General features: G+C 31.5%; 1 protein-coding gene across 8 annotated transcripts in view; it reads left to right on the forward strand.

Annotated features, from left to right (window-relative positions):
* LOC106462325 (spectrin beta chain-like) overlaps positions 1-15,714 on the forward strand; it is a 120,715-nt gene extending 105,001 nt beyond the window's left edge. For 3 of the 8 annotated variants that reach the window (XM_013922229.2, XM_022389542.1, XM_022389544.1), the window contains 9 exons: positions 2,660-2,745; positions 4,535-4,588; positions 6,090-6,209; positions 10,672-10,765; positions 10,874-10,949; positions 11,553-11,656; positions 13,347-13,389; positions 14,071-14,225; positions 14,998-15,714. In XM_013922229.2, the coding sequence (XP_013777683.1) occupies positions 2,660-2,745; positions 4,535-4,588; positions 6,090-6,209; positions 10,672-10,765; positions 10,874-10,949; positions 11,553-11,656; positions 13,347-13,389; positions 14,071-14,225; positions 14,998-15,004 (739 nt within the window). In that variant the 3' untranslated portion in view covers positions 15,005-15,714. Of the gene's footprint in view, positions 1-2,659; positions 2,746-4,534; positions 4,589-6,089; positions 6,210-10,671; positions 10,766-10,873; positions 10,950-11,552; positions 11,657-13,346; positions 13,390-14,070 lie in introns of all 8 variants that reach the window. The other 5 variants (XM_022389543.1, XM_022389545.1, XM_022389546.1 and 2 more) reach the window with 3 other exon arrangements.
* Positions 15,715-16,363: the final 649 nt, after the last annotated feature.

Below are 16,363 nucleotides of genomic sequence, written 5' to 3' on the forward strand. Positions count from 1 at the left end.
TAATTTCAAATAAAGCTTTGTTTGATTAAATGCTTTTATATTTCTCGCATCACAGCTTTTGTCTACTTACTGAATAATTTGCCGAAAAAAATACTGATCTATACATTTCAAATCTAAATTTTCACCGTGCAATGGCGGGTAACTCAGCTAGTATGTATATATACATACACACACGCACATGATTCATGGCAACGAGATAACAAATTTATTAATGGTACAAAACATTACTACAAAAAATGCAAAAGAAAAGTAAATAAGTTGTAAAGTGCAGTGGTATTTTGTGTGTGTGTGATTTACGCAGAACATTGCATGTTTTAAAGCTGCTATGCACTTTTTCAATGTACAATTGTGGCATATTGTTTTAAATGTCCTGTATTATGTGTTCTGTATTACTTTTTACAATTCAGCCAAGTTGTTCAATTCCCTTTTGACTTTCTCAGCTGTTATATAAGTTCATACAGCTCTCAAGAATGTTCATATTGGGATTTTTGTACAGGCCAAACTATGGTTGTGAGTGTTCCATATGTCACTTTACTGTTGTAACATTGTTTAACCATATATTTTCTGTTTACTTGGGATTATTGCTTTGCTGGATGATGATGAATTCCTGCCTGATAAACTGTGTTCTTGTGGATATTGTATGATGGATCAGAATCTACTTATCAACAGTAAAGGTGCCATCAGTTTTGTGTGGATCACTAACACTGTTGGCTGAGATACAACCTCATACTTGTATTAATCATCCCTCCATGTTTCACAGTGAATGTTGTACATTGGCTATGATACTGTTCTTCTCTCCACCATCAAATGAACTTTTAGTAATTGTTGCTGAACACTTTTAATTTGGAATCATCTATAAAGATCACATGTTGTCAGCTTTACTCATTACACTGTCTGTGGACCAATGCCCACTTCAACTTTTAGGCTTGGCACTTATCAGTAGTTTTTGAACAGCTACATATCCATCGAGATCACTTTGTACTAAAGTGTATCTTATTGTATTTACAGCAAAGTTCTTGGTAAGATCTATACTTGCCTATTATCTGTTTTGTAGAGAATTTATCCTGAAATACTCAAAATCACCTGAGGAAAGTTTTGGATTTCTACCTCAACCACTGCTATTATTAATGGTACCAGTTTCATGTATCCTCATTGGAGTCTTGCATACAGCTTCTTCTAAAACATCGAGTCTTGCCACAATTTTTCATGTGGAGTATCCCTGACCAGCCAATACTTTGATTTCTATAGACTTCATGTGGTATATCATTCCCGTGAGACATAACTGAATTCATACAACTGTATGTCGTATTACTGCCTCTACTTTTATGGGTTTTATACTGGTGTTGCACTTACTCAAACCAGTCACAATGTGAACTATCAACACCATTTTCATCTGTGTTCTCATTCTGTTTCTTGTAAATCTGATTACAACTGTAAATTGTACTTTGAAATATGAGGAAATGAAACAAAGTGATTTAACTTGTATTCTGCATTTTGTTTTAAAAAATATGATTTACATAGGTTTTGATATTAATGAAACATTTGTTATTAACCTCTTGGGACTAGTAGGGCTATGGAAATATTTCAGAATTATCTTTGTATGCAAACACAATAATTATTCATTACACTTAGTACAACTGTAGGAACACACCATGGTATTATTAATAGATTGGAGATTACAGTGAAAAACTGCTAGAAAAAAATCAGTTTTGTGCTCATTGTATTCAAAAGTGGTAGCATACCCATAATATTTTATTTCTTTACTGTTTCCATGATTATTTCTAATACTGTATGTATGTATGTATGTACGTGTATTTCTTAGTTAAGACAGTGTTTCTAAAGGTAAAGCTTATCAGAATATGATAATTTAATTGCTTTTAAATTCTTAACCATGATTACTGTCTAAGAATTGACTTTTCAGTGATTTTAACTGGAGAGTAGAGTATGTACTTGAACAACAGTTGTCACTAAGAAGAAGGATTTTAAGCATGGATATAGTATTTCCAGGGTTTCTCAACTTTTTGCACCTCAAGGTCCACACAGTAGTAAAGGCCTACATATGCAGTTGATGACTCATTAGTTTATGGCAGTCACAGTTGCAGCGGCACAAAACTACGAGTCCCATAGCCCATCAGTTAAGAATAACTGGTGTATACAATGTAAAAAAAAATTATTCTGTTCATAAAGTACACACACTGTTTAAAAAACTGCTTAAAAGGCAGAATTAATGTGTTGAGTAATTAGATTTTAATTTTGGATGACTGATAATTTTCTCATTGTTTTGAGTTGAGAGGTATTTAGCTGTTATTAGGAATTATCAAAGTATCATTTAGACTGTTGGTCTGCATGCTAAATTTACTGATACTGGGCATATATATAGTTCATTTGTAACAGATGAACTTCTACTATAATGTAAAATAAACCAATTTGTGATGATATTGAATCAGTAATCACTTACGCTTGTGTGAGAAAAAGAAAAGAATATAGAATCCATAATGAATTTGTTTAGTGTGTCATATCTGTAGTAAAAAAAAATATATTTTGCAGAGGTCATAAGAAGCTATAATGAAATAAATGTATTTTATGTGTAAAATATGTATCTCAACTGTAAAAGGAGATCAGTGCATGTTTCATGATGTTTAAAATATTTTGTTTTCAGGGAAGAGGCTGAGGTGTCACCCGTGGAAGAAAAAGAGAAAGAAATTATTGGAGAGAAGGAAGCAGTTGTAGAGACAAAAGCAGAAGGTAATTTTTTTTTTTAGTTATTGTTTATGCTAATTATTTTATGTTTATTTCAAAGGCTTTTGAATAAATTGAGCATTTGTAGTGCACACACACACACATTAATACCTAGGGTGTATAAATATGAAACATGAAATAAAAAGAAATTATCACCTGTGTGCTCATTTTGTTTCTTGGAATTTGGAATATGTTGGTAAGTTGTGTCTTAAAATAGGAGCAAACAAAACAAAATGGTTTAACTTGTATTCAGTTTTTTCTTTTGAGATATGTGATTCACATGGGTTGTGGTATTAATGAATCATTTTATTAACTTCTTGGGACTAGAAGTGTAATGAAAATATTTTTGTAAGTGAACAGAAGAATTATTCAGTACATGTAGTACAACTGTGGTAACTTACCATGGTGATATTAAATCTCTTATTTCATTAATAGGTTGGAGATAACAGTGAAAACCTGCTAGAACAAATCAGTATTCTAAATGACTTTGTAAAACATTTTTTATATCACGCTTGTCGTTTATTTCTAAAACTTGTTAAAAATCATAGCAATTTGATATAAAACATGTAACAAATCTTTTATTCTGGCTAAGAACAGTTGAATTGTTACTACCAGGATTCTTAATGACTATTTATTAAAACCTTCATCAAACAGAATATACTCACAATCCAATAATCATACCAGGCCAATTGTTTACTAATTATACATCTGAAAATGCAGAAGTTTTAACTTACCCAAAAAGAGTAACCTTGACTAAGAAATATAATATTAGCACAAGCAGCATTGGGAAAACAGGCCAGTAAGAAGAAAAAACTAAATTCAGATGTTATCACAAGCTGTTTAACAACACATACAATACTCTAATTCTAACTTGCAATAACCTAAGCAAGGTATTTCACATAATATATAGCTCCATAATGGCTCAAACACCTAGCTTTGATTCTTTTCATTTATACATTTTATTCTCTACCAAATAATGTGATTACAAGTCAACATGTGATTACTATTGGCTGTTGACAGAATATCTGATGAACTTGTTTACATGTTGTAACAAATTGATTTATATACCTTCTTGGTTGAAATTATGGTAAGGTAATACCTTAGTGTCACCTAGTTTATCTCTGCAAAAATGTGTACTAAAATTAACTAACAGAAGTAAGCTGGCATTTTTCATATTGAAATTTAAAAGACAACTGAGTGATAGAGGGGGGAAAATGTGTAAAATATAAACTTAATAATTAAGAAAAAGAAGGGATACCACTTCACAGACAGAAAACTGATCAATTTTGTTATTATATTAAATTATACTTATCTTTTTTTATATACATAATGTTTGTATGTAACCATATAATATTTTGTGTTGTAATGACTGTCATGCTTTATAAATACATAATCTAGTTAATTCTCCATTAAAAGTGAGCAATATCACACTCTTAATGTAATATACTTGGTTCAACCTGATGAAATTTCCTTGGTTTACTCTTCTTTTCTATGGGCTTGGAAATGTGGTGTTGGAGGTATATTATCACTAATCTCTGGTTTAGCTTTAGAATTATTTATTTGGAAACCTTTCTTCTGGTGAAATTCTTATTGGTTGTGGGTCTTAATTAGTTGGTACCAAGCATCAGTGATTCAGGTAAGCCTATTCTATTTCTCTTTTTCTTTTATAGCTGTGTATTTTCTTTTGCTTGTGCATGGGCTTTCTTTAAAAACGCCTGTATGCCTGGGTTTTGCTTCCTTTGTACTAACTTTAATTATATACTTAATTATAATGAGAGTTCCCTGTACCATACAGCTGTGGCAGAGACATTTCCACAAGTTATCACAGGTTCACAATCAGCACCAAGTAGTAAGTAATTTTTTTAGAGAAATGTTATAATTTATATATTTTTTTGTCTAATTCATTCCACCTGTGTGATTCTTTTAAAATTTGTGTTAATAGAGAGAAGCAAACTTGCATTCTTTAACTTAGTATATCTGTTAAAATGATAACGCTAAAATAAGAATTAACATTGTAAGGTAAGCAGATTAGGATAATGAAATATAGTGGGAATTGTATTGTAAATGGGATAAAATAAATATGTTTAAGAAACTACATGTATATGACTAAGGGAATAAACAAAAAAATAGATCAGTATTGGGATAAAGTGGTTAACAATAATAGTTAATTAAAATTTGTATTTTATCAAACTGAACCAAACACATTAGTCCTTGTGCACATTTCATTAGCAATGGAGTGTGTATAAATTTTATGGCAAATCCTGTTTAAAGAAAGGTTAAACGTTAAAGCTTAATAATAATAGGACTGAATTATTTCATAGCAAATGTTATATACTGATTTTTCTATACCTAATTTAATGTACAGGATGTGACGAAAGTTTAATATTTCTTTGTGAAGATACTGTATCTAATCATTTTTAATAATGTTACAATGTGATTACAGTTAGTGTAAATAAAATTGCCTGTTTTTATTTTCATTTGAATGGTAAAAAATTGTAATTTAATCAGTTATTCCTAGAACTATCTACTGATGGGGCTCAATTGTGTTTGAAGCCCATTTTTCTAAACTATTTATACAGAAATTACATGTGGGCCCAAAGGCAATTGGATATAGGGTCTCTAATACACAAACACAAAAAATAACAAAACAAACCACAACATAAAAAATATAAACAAAAATGTCATCAATACTACAATTAATCCCATTTATTATTATTGAAATTTCCTATATATTTTACATAACATATGAGGTATTTCACCCAAATATTTTGGTCAGTTCTTTACAGTGACTGTCATAATAGGCATCAACCTAAAGTTATTGATTATGATGCAACATGTGGACCCAATGGTTAATGAATGGTTTAAAAATAAGCTAGTAATTTGAGGTTTAAAGTTATTGGGACTTGATGAAGTCAAAGTACCCAATGCATTATCTAACTCTGTCTTTAAGAGTCAAATGTTATAATTTCCTCCAAACAAGAAATAAATTTTCAACCCCTGGCATACTGGTACTTAAATAATACCTTTCAGTTTTTCTTTAAAGTAATATTTTTGTAGACCAGGGTTGTATTAGATTTAGTATTTGGTAATTTGACTGTTTAATTTATTCTTCAAGCTAATGTAAACTGTGATTTTCTTATTTAGGTTATTTCAAAACAGTGACAAAGTTTGGTAGAAATTGAATCTAAAATCTTTAATGTACTTACCTATAGTTTTCCTAACTCATTTGATCCTAAGAAGCTACCATGGTAAGCTTAAGTCCCTTTTTTTATCTTTCTATTCTACCTACCCTTTCTTTATTGATGATATTTTTCCTGCATGATGCAATTAACAAGCATGATTTTTTAAAGCACCATTTTCTGAGAAGGAAAAGAAAAAACGAAGATCTCTTCCTAGATCTCCTTTTAGTAGTTGGAGGAAGAAGAAAAATTCATCTGTGAATGAAACTGATGCTGGTTATCCCAAAAAAGGTATAGGTATCTTGAAAACCACAGATGGGTATAAAATCACATGGTTATTCAGACTCAAGTGCAGTTTTTTTGAAGACCCAGAAGATGCTTAGTTGACTTAATTGACTACTAGCATTAGATTTACATTCAGACTTTGTTGCAGGTGTCATGTAAATTTGGTGGTGGTGCAAGTCATTCCAACTGAGATGTAGGTATCTTATAAACCAGAAGAAGGTTGAGTTGACTGAACCTTATAAAGTAGATATGTTGGTTATATATGACTATCAATTAGGAATTACAATAAAACCAATGTAATTATCTAGATATGACTCTTAATATTATTGGTTGTCCATATATATACTTCCAAAACAGTCTTACCTCTACTTACTCAAAGCTATCTCGATCCTGAACTGCCTTCTAAGCATTACTAAAATTTTTCACTAACAGCACACCTGTCTTTTATACCCCATCAGTTTTTTGACTTTTCAGAACATTTGTAATCATGTGACTACCTTCCACGAATCATACTGTGCCCTCTATACTAGCACAGTCAGTTCCCTCTATGATTCTAAAATAATCCTCATTTTATTGATTGGCATTCTAGAATGTAGATGTGTGTTTTAATTCACACTTCATGTTACAACAAAATTTCAGTTGTGCTTGATCACAAATTTATATCAGTTTCAACTTCAAGTTTTGACTTTTTGTGTTTGATTTTTCATTGTTTCTACTCGTTTGTTTTAGAAATATTTCTGTTTTCCAAATTCTAATTTGTTCATATGAATTTAAGATTTAATATGGCAGATGATGAAATTCTAGCAACTGTCAACAATGGTCTTCATGAGTCCTCAGGTCTCAGGGTTGACATTACCTGCTGGGGAAGTAAGGTTTTAGTTGACGGGGAATTTGTATCTTACGTTCAGCCAACAACTTCTTTTGTTTTGGTTTAAATTTTTCAAGAGGAAGGATATAACTATTGAGTGGAAATTTCCTTCTGCACCTTCCACCTGTTACTGTACCTTCATGTAATCTCCTGGGTTAGGTATTGTTCTTTTATCCATGAGACCTGTATTCCTCACTCTCTGTAGTTATACCCATGTTTAGCAAGTTTATGTGAGCTTGTGGGGATTGAATTAATTTCCTCACACAATAATTTAGGTTTTTCATGTCTACTCTGCTCAGTATTTGGTAAGTTAGATGTTTTAAATTCTTTTACCATCTAAGTTGCATTTAGAATTTGATTATTACTTTGTTTTTTGTTTAATTTTTGGTATATGTACAGGTTTTGCACAATAGTTACTGTTTAGGTAATTGTAACTTCAGCCAGTGTTGTTGGTATGTTGATTCATTATTTATACTTCTTTTTACTGTTTATGTTAGTTAGTTTGTAAGTTCCTTTTTCTTTACTTCTAGTCACATCTAATAGGGGATTAGATTTGAGTCAAATTTCTGTTATTGTTAACTGGATGCCTCATGTTCTTCAGGCTAGGTTTCACTTTCGTGTCCTTTGTCTTTGTTCTTTGAGTGGACTTATAAGTTTGATATTTATGTGTTTTTAAGTTCCTTTAGTGCTTTTGTACTTTAAGTGTTGCTTATTGTTTTATGTCTTAGGTCGAATTTCATAGTTTTGCAGGTTTATTATTATAATGTACTTTGTAGACTGTACAAATTTCTAGGTTTTTTTAGTTCATTAGCAACAAGTCCTTTTCCTAAGTATCTGTATTTTGTGTCTTTTTGGTTACACTTCATGACATTCAACTGGGGTTTTACTCCTGTCTAATTGTTGTCTCTCGAAAGAAAGGAGATTAAAGACCCGTCGTAGACAGTCCTGATTGAACTCTTACCTGGAGCCACCTCGATTCTCCATGTAGTCCTACCTCTCACTTAATGAGCTTATTTTCCCCAGGACTCTGGATGATGAAATCATCGTGACTGATGCCTGTCTTCATATTCCAACTGTTCCAGTGTCACATCATTTTCTTCTGTTCATCCAAAGAGTTGTGTCTTCCAGTTCCAGGTGCTACTGTTTTGGTCGTTCTTCAGTTTCGTGTGTTTTGTCGAGTGGTACGCTCTTTTGTCCATCATTTTCATTCATTGGGTCTTCGTTTCATGCGTAACTTGGCTTATCCTATGTGTCCAAAGCACTTACCCATGAGTGTTGCCCAGGTGGACCGCACTTGTTGATCTCTATATGTTATGCAAGGTGTTTTCACTGGATGTTTTTGCTCGAACGAACTACGCTTGGCCAAATTAATGAATATTATGTATCCCAAGGAGTTCCCCTGGATTGTTTTTTTTTTTTTTTTTTTGTCCTGGGGGGCACACTTGGCCTATTCATATACAATTCATGGTCCTTCAGCCCCAACCACGTATAGTTATTTCGTTTTTCTTAGCCATCACAATATGGCTCACTATCACTATGTTCAGTACTACGGCCTGCTACATATGTGAATAAAGTATAACATGTTATTTGCCCAGGAAAACCCCACTTGTTGATCTCAATATTTTATACAAGGCATTTCCACTGGATGTTTTGCCTGGTTAGACCACACTTGACATACTCTGATGTAATCCAAGGCACTACCTTTGGCACATACTTATACAGACCCATTGTTGCTTCCACAATAAACTTTCCATGTTTCTCGATGCTGTGCTGTTTCAAGTCATGGTTATACAGCACTTTTTCACTGATTCAGTGCTGTACATCTCTTTACTGAATGCATTGGTGCCTGCCAATTCAGTTCTGCTCTCTTTTTGTTACTGTGTTAATTACTGGGCAAAGAGCACACCTGTTCTAGAAGTAGTGCTATACCCAACAGGTGTGCTTTCTTTTTCATATTCTTACACACCTGTTCTTTCAGTGCAGTTGCTTTCTGCTTGATTGGATATTGATGCACCTTCACTGGCTTCTCTACCTTTTTAATATGGGATTCTAGCTTTGGGAGAGAGGAGGTAAGACTGTTTGGGAAGTTAACATTTTCTTATACTGAAAATGTATTTCTGATAGGTACTTACCTCCTCTCACCCATTTCCCACCCTTCCTCCCCACTGATATGCCAGTGTTTCTGGTTTGTACCTGCTAACTTTCGGAAGTGAGGATTATTCCAGAATAGTAGAGGGAGCTAGCTGCACTAGTATAGAGGGTGCAGTATGATTGGTGGAGAGTAGTCACATGATCAGCAAATGTTCTGAAATGGTGCAAAACTGATGGGGTATAAAAGACAGGTGTGCTGTAGTGACATTTTTTTAGCAATGCTTAAAGAGCAGTCCAAGATCAAGATAGCTTTGGGTGAGAGGAGGAGATAAGTACTTATCAGATATGCATTTTCATTGTAAGAAAATGTTAACATATAAGTAAATATAGGTACTAGGTAATGGCTGTGATAACTAAAGCATATTAGTTTGGTTATTCTTTGTTCCTTTTATTTATTGAAGCCTTAATAGCAAGCAACTTTGTTTTATTTTTTGTCATTTAATTCTTGCCTGTGTATTCTTAGCTTACTATCTAAAGAAAGGTTATTCATTAATGTAAAAGCTCCTTTTTCATTTTGAAAAGCATTTGACCACAAGTAAACAAAGCAGTGCAATGAAATGTGGAATAAAATTTAACTTCATTAAATATTATAACCTGATAACATTAAAGTTCATGCTAAAACCAGTTAGACCAGTTAACATGTGTATTGATTAAGTTTCATTAATTTATCACTGGGACTCATTTTTAATGTAATGGTGAACATTAATACAAAATATCTTGTCCATTTATTTGGAAATTTTATAGCTGGAGTTTTCCTTTACATTCACAATTACCAGCTGATTTAATTTTGTATTGATACAGTCATGTGAAAGAATGTAAAAGTAAAGTATTCTACAGTTAATAATTAAACAAATTTGAGTCTTGCATGCCAGGTGTTTTGTAGTTATGATTTTTATATTTTTCTAGTGAAAACAATCTGTAAGTTTGAACATAAACTTATTGTGATAAATAACATATAAACTTATTTAAGACCTATAAGTTGTTAGAAATATAGATGTAACTTTTAAGGAATCCAATAAATGTTAGATAAACAAAACTGCACTTTAGAAACAAAAAGACAGTAATGCCAACATATTTCAGTAAGAATAGTGAAAACATCAAATAAGAAGAGTAAGAAATAAGAAACCTTTTAAGTTTAAAGATTTAATATCCAATAAGTTTGATTTGATGCCAGCAGAAAAAGTAATGCCACTAACACTTCCCTGCATTGCTTTATCTGAGGAAGTTTTTATCCATTTTAAAAAATATTATTTTGTACATTATTGAAGGTACATTTTTTTCAGCATGTGAAGTTGATTAAGAAAAAGCTGCAAGGATTGAGTTACATATTTAATGTTTTTATTTTAATATCCAGCAAGTGTTCATTACAAAAACTGTAGAAAGGAAAATAACCAGTAACACCATGTTTCATAAGAGTGTATGTCTAAAATGTAAAACCATTTGTTTCAGAACATTTGAGTCCAGCTGAAGAGGGAGTTCAGTTTGAAGGAATGCTTGCTAGAAAACATGAATGGGAATCAACCACAAAAAAAGCCTCAAACAGGTCAGTTAAGTGTATTTATATGAATGTTGTTAATGCATAGATTTAGACTGTTATCAGCTAAAGGGTTTCATTTCTGTTTTTGTCTAAAAACTAAATTTATTTTAACAGATCATGGGAAAAAATTTACATGGTGCTTCAAGGAAGATCATTATTTACATATAAAGACCAAAAACACTTTAAACAGGTCAGTGAATTAGATTAAGATATCTTATTTTAGTCTTAAGGTCTTTCCAGCTGTGTGTGTGTGTATATATATATAATAAGTACACACACATGTACATAAATAAATGGTGTATAATGGTACTCCAAAGAGTATCATATTGTCCTAACTTTTGTAGAAATAAGCACAGTTACAACTTTCATTCACATGAAGACACTTTTTAAGCTTACAGAAATGCAATCTGAATATTAATCTAGTAAAATCAATCAGAAAATGGTGACAGCAAATTTAAATGGATCATAAATGAATTGTGTAGGATCCTGTACTATACCATTTGTGGATGATGCTGTTAGTTTGAAATTATTTACTTTAAAGAAAGTTTCCTTGAAAATTTCACACCAGAATCTTTATATAAAATTAAACCTTATGCTGTAAAAGAAATACAAAAAATAATAAGAGTTACATCTCATTTTGTTGAATATACAACAACCGATTATATATGTTTGCTCTTTTATTAATAATTATTTGCAAAAAAATATGTAATGTCAAAAATTTAATCTATAATTAGTATAGAAATATACAGGCATATTTGATAGATATTGTTTTATTCATGTTGATAATAAACAGGAACCAGAAAACTACTTTCATGGGGAACCTCCAATTGATCTCGAAGGGGGTGGAGCTGAAGTTGCCACTGATTACACAAAGAAGAAGCATGTTTTTAGGTTGAAGTAAGTACAAGTATTTTTTCTTCTCCTACTGACTTTATATACTTGTGCATCTGCCTTTTACTAAAAATGTAATACTATTATTATTAACTATGTTTTTTTACCTTTCCATGAAAATATATTTTAAGATTATTTTCCTACATATCAAATTAAATTAATGCTACCATCATCGTACTATAGTTTGAGAGAAGTGTGTTTGTTTGTCCTCTAACTCTTCCTAGGCTTTTTCATTTGGACCTGTCAAATATGGTTTAATCAACTAGGAATGATTCACGATCTGTCAAGAAGAACTTTTTTTTTAAGATACATAGATTTCATAGCTCCAGTGCTGGTTAAATATAGATCAGTCAATAGGGATGGCCAGTAGAGGTATTGATGGGATTTATCCAGTTTCCTCTAATTAAATGGGGTATATATACAGTCTATGTACTTTCAACAATTACTGGAATATTAAGGAGGAAAAAGGAAACACTCTTTATATTCATAACTGGTAAAACATTAATTCTATAATTGCATTGCATTTTCAACTCCCAGCAATCACTTGAGAAATCCTTAAGCAGGTTTCTGCATACATAGCCACAAACCCCAGTAAAGATTTAGCCATAGATAAAATGAAACAATGATCCTTCTCTATAAAATCAATAAAGGAATCATATAAATAATTTGTTAACTTTCACAAACCTATTATTGTGGAGCACACAGTTACAACTGCTAGTAGGTCTAACAGCTTGAGCAGACTACTCTATATATTCCTGACTGTTCTTTTGTTAACTACTAAAGTTAATAATCCACTAACAATTTTTGATGTTTCCCTCCTACCAGGCAATTTTCTTAAAATTGTACATTCCTACATCATCTTTTCTTTCATTTTTTTTCAGGGTATTTTGTTTTTGCCTTGAGATATACTTTCTACATATATTTTCTATTTAGAGTAATCAATCAACCCCCTTGGATTATTATCCCAAATTTTTTTTAAAACTGTGATTGGTCATGTGATCATATTTATCCAGTAGCATATATTTATTAATAGTTGTTGGTATTTGAAATTACTAAATGCTATAAATTTCTTACTGTATTGAATCATTTTGTAACAGATTAATTAGTATGGATATGTGTGGCTATGAATTCCTAACTAACTGAGTAATAATCAAGTAATAAATTTATGACAGTAACAAAATATGTATTTAGTTTGAAATGTTATGTGTAAACTAAATATAAATATTGAAAGTTATACTTGTAGTTATTGGAATGGAGCAACATTACATCCAAATGTTTGTTAGACCAAACTATTATATTAAAAAATATTAAAGCACAGTAGATTATTCAATCGGGATAATGAAATTAGGCACTAGTTTGATGATGTTTTTTTGTAACAGGAGAATGCTATGAACACACACAAACACATACAGTAGATATCTGAAAGCATAATTTGTTTTCAAGAAGGAATAAACATTGTATCATATGAAAATACATTTAAAAAAATATTTTTTTCTTGTTGTTGAATTATGGTCAGGATCATATCAAGGGTAGTGCGAGTGTAGCAAGTTTGCATCTTTGAAGGCAAGAATAGACTAGCTTCTTTTGTGCACAGTTACAAAATTTTTATATCTCACACAAGATGCCAACAATAATCAGTATGGCCCTGTTTATAATATAACAAATAATGTTAATTAACAGGATATCTTTTCTCCAGGTTACCTGGTGGGGCAGAGTACTTGTTCCAAGCTAAGGATGATGTATGTATTTATCTTTTTTTTTAACCTTAACCTACTTATTTTTTTTGTTTGTATATTTTTCAAAAGTAAAAGTGAAGAATTGTATTTGTAACATTACCTTCACAGTGTTATTATTCTGACCATACTGATTTTCAGATATGCAATCAGTGAAATTATGATGGTTATAAACACAAATAGATTTATTTGATATATTTATTCATTCCCATTTCTCAGCTTTCCTGTTTGTTTTTTACATTCAGATAAGCATACAAGTTTATAGTGATTCCCACATCTCATAGTTTCTATAACAATGTTCATGGAGTTCACACCAACACATTTTATCATATTGCTTTAAATTATTTATGATCTTCTTGAAGACCATTTCTTAACATTTGAGGAATGCTAAGTATTTTGATGTATGTACAATTGTTATGGTTTTATGACTTAAATTGTAAGAAATCTCAATTTTGTATATTAAATATTAACATTTGTGTACTTACAACAACATATTTCATCTTCCAGTTCCTGTATGTAGTGAAATTATGTTTGTTTGTCAAAGGATTTTGGTCTTTTAAAAGAAGGATGAACAATTAAAACTACTGTATTAACAAAGTTGTAGTTTTGCACTGATGTGAAAGTATTGTACACTTGGAATTGGAATATTAAATTTAAAATGGCCTTTATCCATTGTCTCTACTATAGGATGAGATGAATGAATGGCTTCAAAAGCTCCAGGTGAATATTGGAGAAAGAGAAAGCTCTGCTGGGCCTTCCCGCTCCCAGACACTCCCTGCCAAATCTGAAGGAGAGAAAAAAGAGGAACACAAAAAACGAGGATTTTTCACATTGAAGAAAAAGTAATAGGGTTTTTTTTTCCAGTTTTTGTTCATCTCTGTTCTTCATTCTGGTAACTGCTTTGGATGTAGCCAGAAGAAACAATTTCTTTAAATAATGGTCTTGTGGCTTTATTAAGAAATTGCTTGTATGCTGGTTAAAAGACTTAGTTTGCCCAGAGAAGCAGAATTGATATTTGGTTCTGTTGGGTTTGTAGTACCACTTAACATCTGTAGAATGTGAACACATGTTATACTAACACTAAATATCAAGGTTTTGCTTGCTTGTTTGTTGTATGCATGATATCACAGTTTGGGAAAAAGTCTAACAGTATGGAAATTGAAGAGTCATGTATTGGCCCTTGGTTCTGGAGTAACTACTATCTATCCCAGATAGATAGTATAAGAGCACCTATTCCCTCCCAGCCAGTAACTGTGGATGCAGGAGTTAGGTAGCTAGCTGTTGAGTTTGCAGGCAGTGTGCCATTAGCAGTTACCACATTCATTTCACAGTCCTCCTCTCCTCAAGTCACATGTGCATGCAAGTTGAGAAGAACTGGTTTGTGGAAAACATTGTCATTAATCAGAGCAACTTTATAAAAGCTGAGGAATTATTATCAGAATTAATACAAGATTTATTGTGTTGTCAGTGTTGTGTTATTGTTTTTATATTGTTTTCAGAATTTAAATGGTTTAGAAATATATCTTTGTACTGGAGAATTTTACTTTTTTAGATTTATAAATGAGGTTTTTAGTGTATAACTTCTGATCCGTCATTGTTTCAATTGTTCTTTAGCTATTGAAGCATTGAGTCATCGTAACTCTGTAGTGTTTCATGGATTGCCAGTAGTCAAGTCAGACAAGGAGACCTTTTTACCTAGTGATATATATGATTTACGTCTGTCAAGGAAATTTCTTATTGGGTTGTCTGAATCACTGTTTGTTTTTTCTTCTAACTGTGACAAATTAGCAGTTGTAGGTTGTAGTTGTTTTATTGTTGATGTGTTTTAATGTGGCTTTTTGGTTCCAATAGAGACCTGCCAGTATTTTACAATAAACTGGAACTTCATATTTTTCAACTACCAGATGATATTGATAAAGAGTGTTGCTAAATTATTCATTTACACCAAATCTTTAAGAACTTAAATAAGCTGTTACTTATTTTCATAATGGCTCTATAAATAAGGTGTAAAATACTGAATCTGTTATGGAAATGGTCAAAAATCAACATATTTTGATATTGTTAAAAGTCATGTTCATATATTATTATATCCATGAATGATAAAAAAATTATTTTATTTGACATTATATGAAAACTATAAAGTCCAAGAAGTTATCAGTTTGATGTAAAAGGGTTTAAAAATTTTTACATATTGTTATTTCACTTGAGAAAATTTATATGAAATGGCTCAGAAGGAAGTCATATCTGGTCAGCTCTGTTCTATATGGTTGTCCAAAAATGTGCTCAGAGCAGCTTGTCTGTAATAAAAAATAATTTTTTTCTTGTTGGTAATTTCATGGCGTTATTTGTTAAAATAAACAACACAATAACACCTTAATTATGGTTGTATCAGATTGCTCTAAAGTACAGTGGAATGTTTTTTAAGTTCAACAAAGCTGACGAATCAGCACAACAGTGTTCTGATGTATGTGGTGATACTTATTGATAAATTAACACAATATTTACGTGGTGTTAATAAATTGTGTATTTTAGCATGGTATTTTGATATTATAAACCAAAGAGGTTACAGGAGACTGTCCATTTGAAAGGATGACTAATATTTTTTGATGTATATGGGCAAAGTTGCGTTTTTGAAACAACGTGTTTGGTACTTGAGCAAACTGTAAATACGTTATGTATACACTAAACTTTGCAAAGCTAGTGAACGACTGCAAAAGTATTTCTGAACTGAAAAACAAAAGCGTTCTAACAAGGATTAGCTAGATAAAGTTATTTTCTGCTATACTACTTATAACTGACAGAGAAAGCTTTCTAATATTTGTAACATTATTCAACAGGTTTAATAAACAAGTTTCAAACACACCTACAATTATGTTACATGGCTTCAAAGCTAAGAACAGAAAATGGAATTAAAATAAATTTAAAATGTGCACAGAAGTACTAATATAATGACTGGACTTTTACCGCATTTTCTCACTCT

This window comes from Limulus polyphemus, unplaced genomic scaffold, assembly GCF_000517525.1.
Source record: "Limulus polyphemus unplaced genomic scaffold, Limulus_polyphemus-2.1.2 Scaffold1142, whole genome shotgun sequence".
NCBI classification, from domain to species: Eukaryota; Metazoa; Arthropoda; class Merostomata; order Xiphosura; family Limulidae; genus Limulus; species Limulus polyphemus.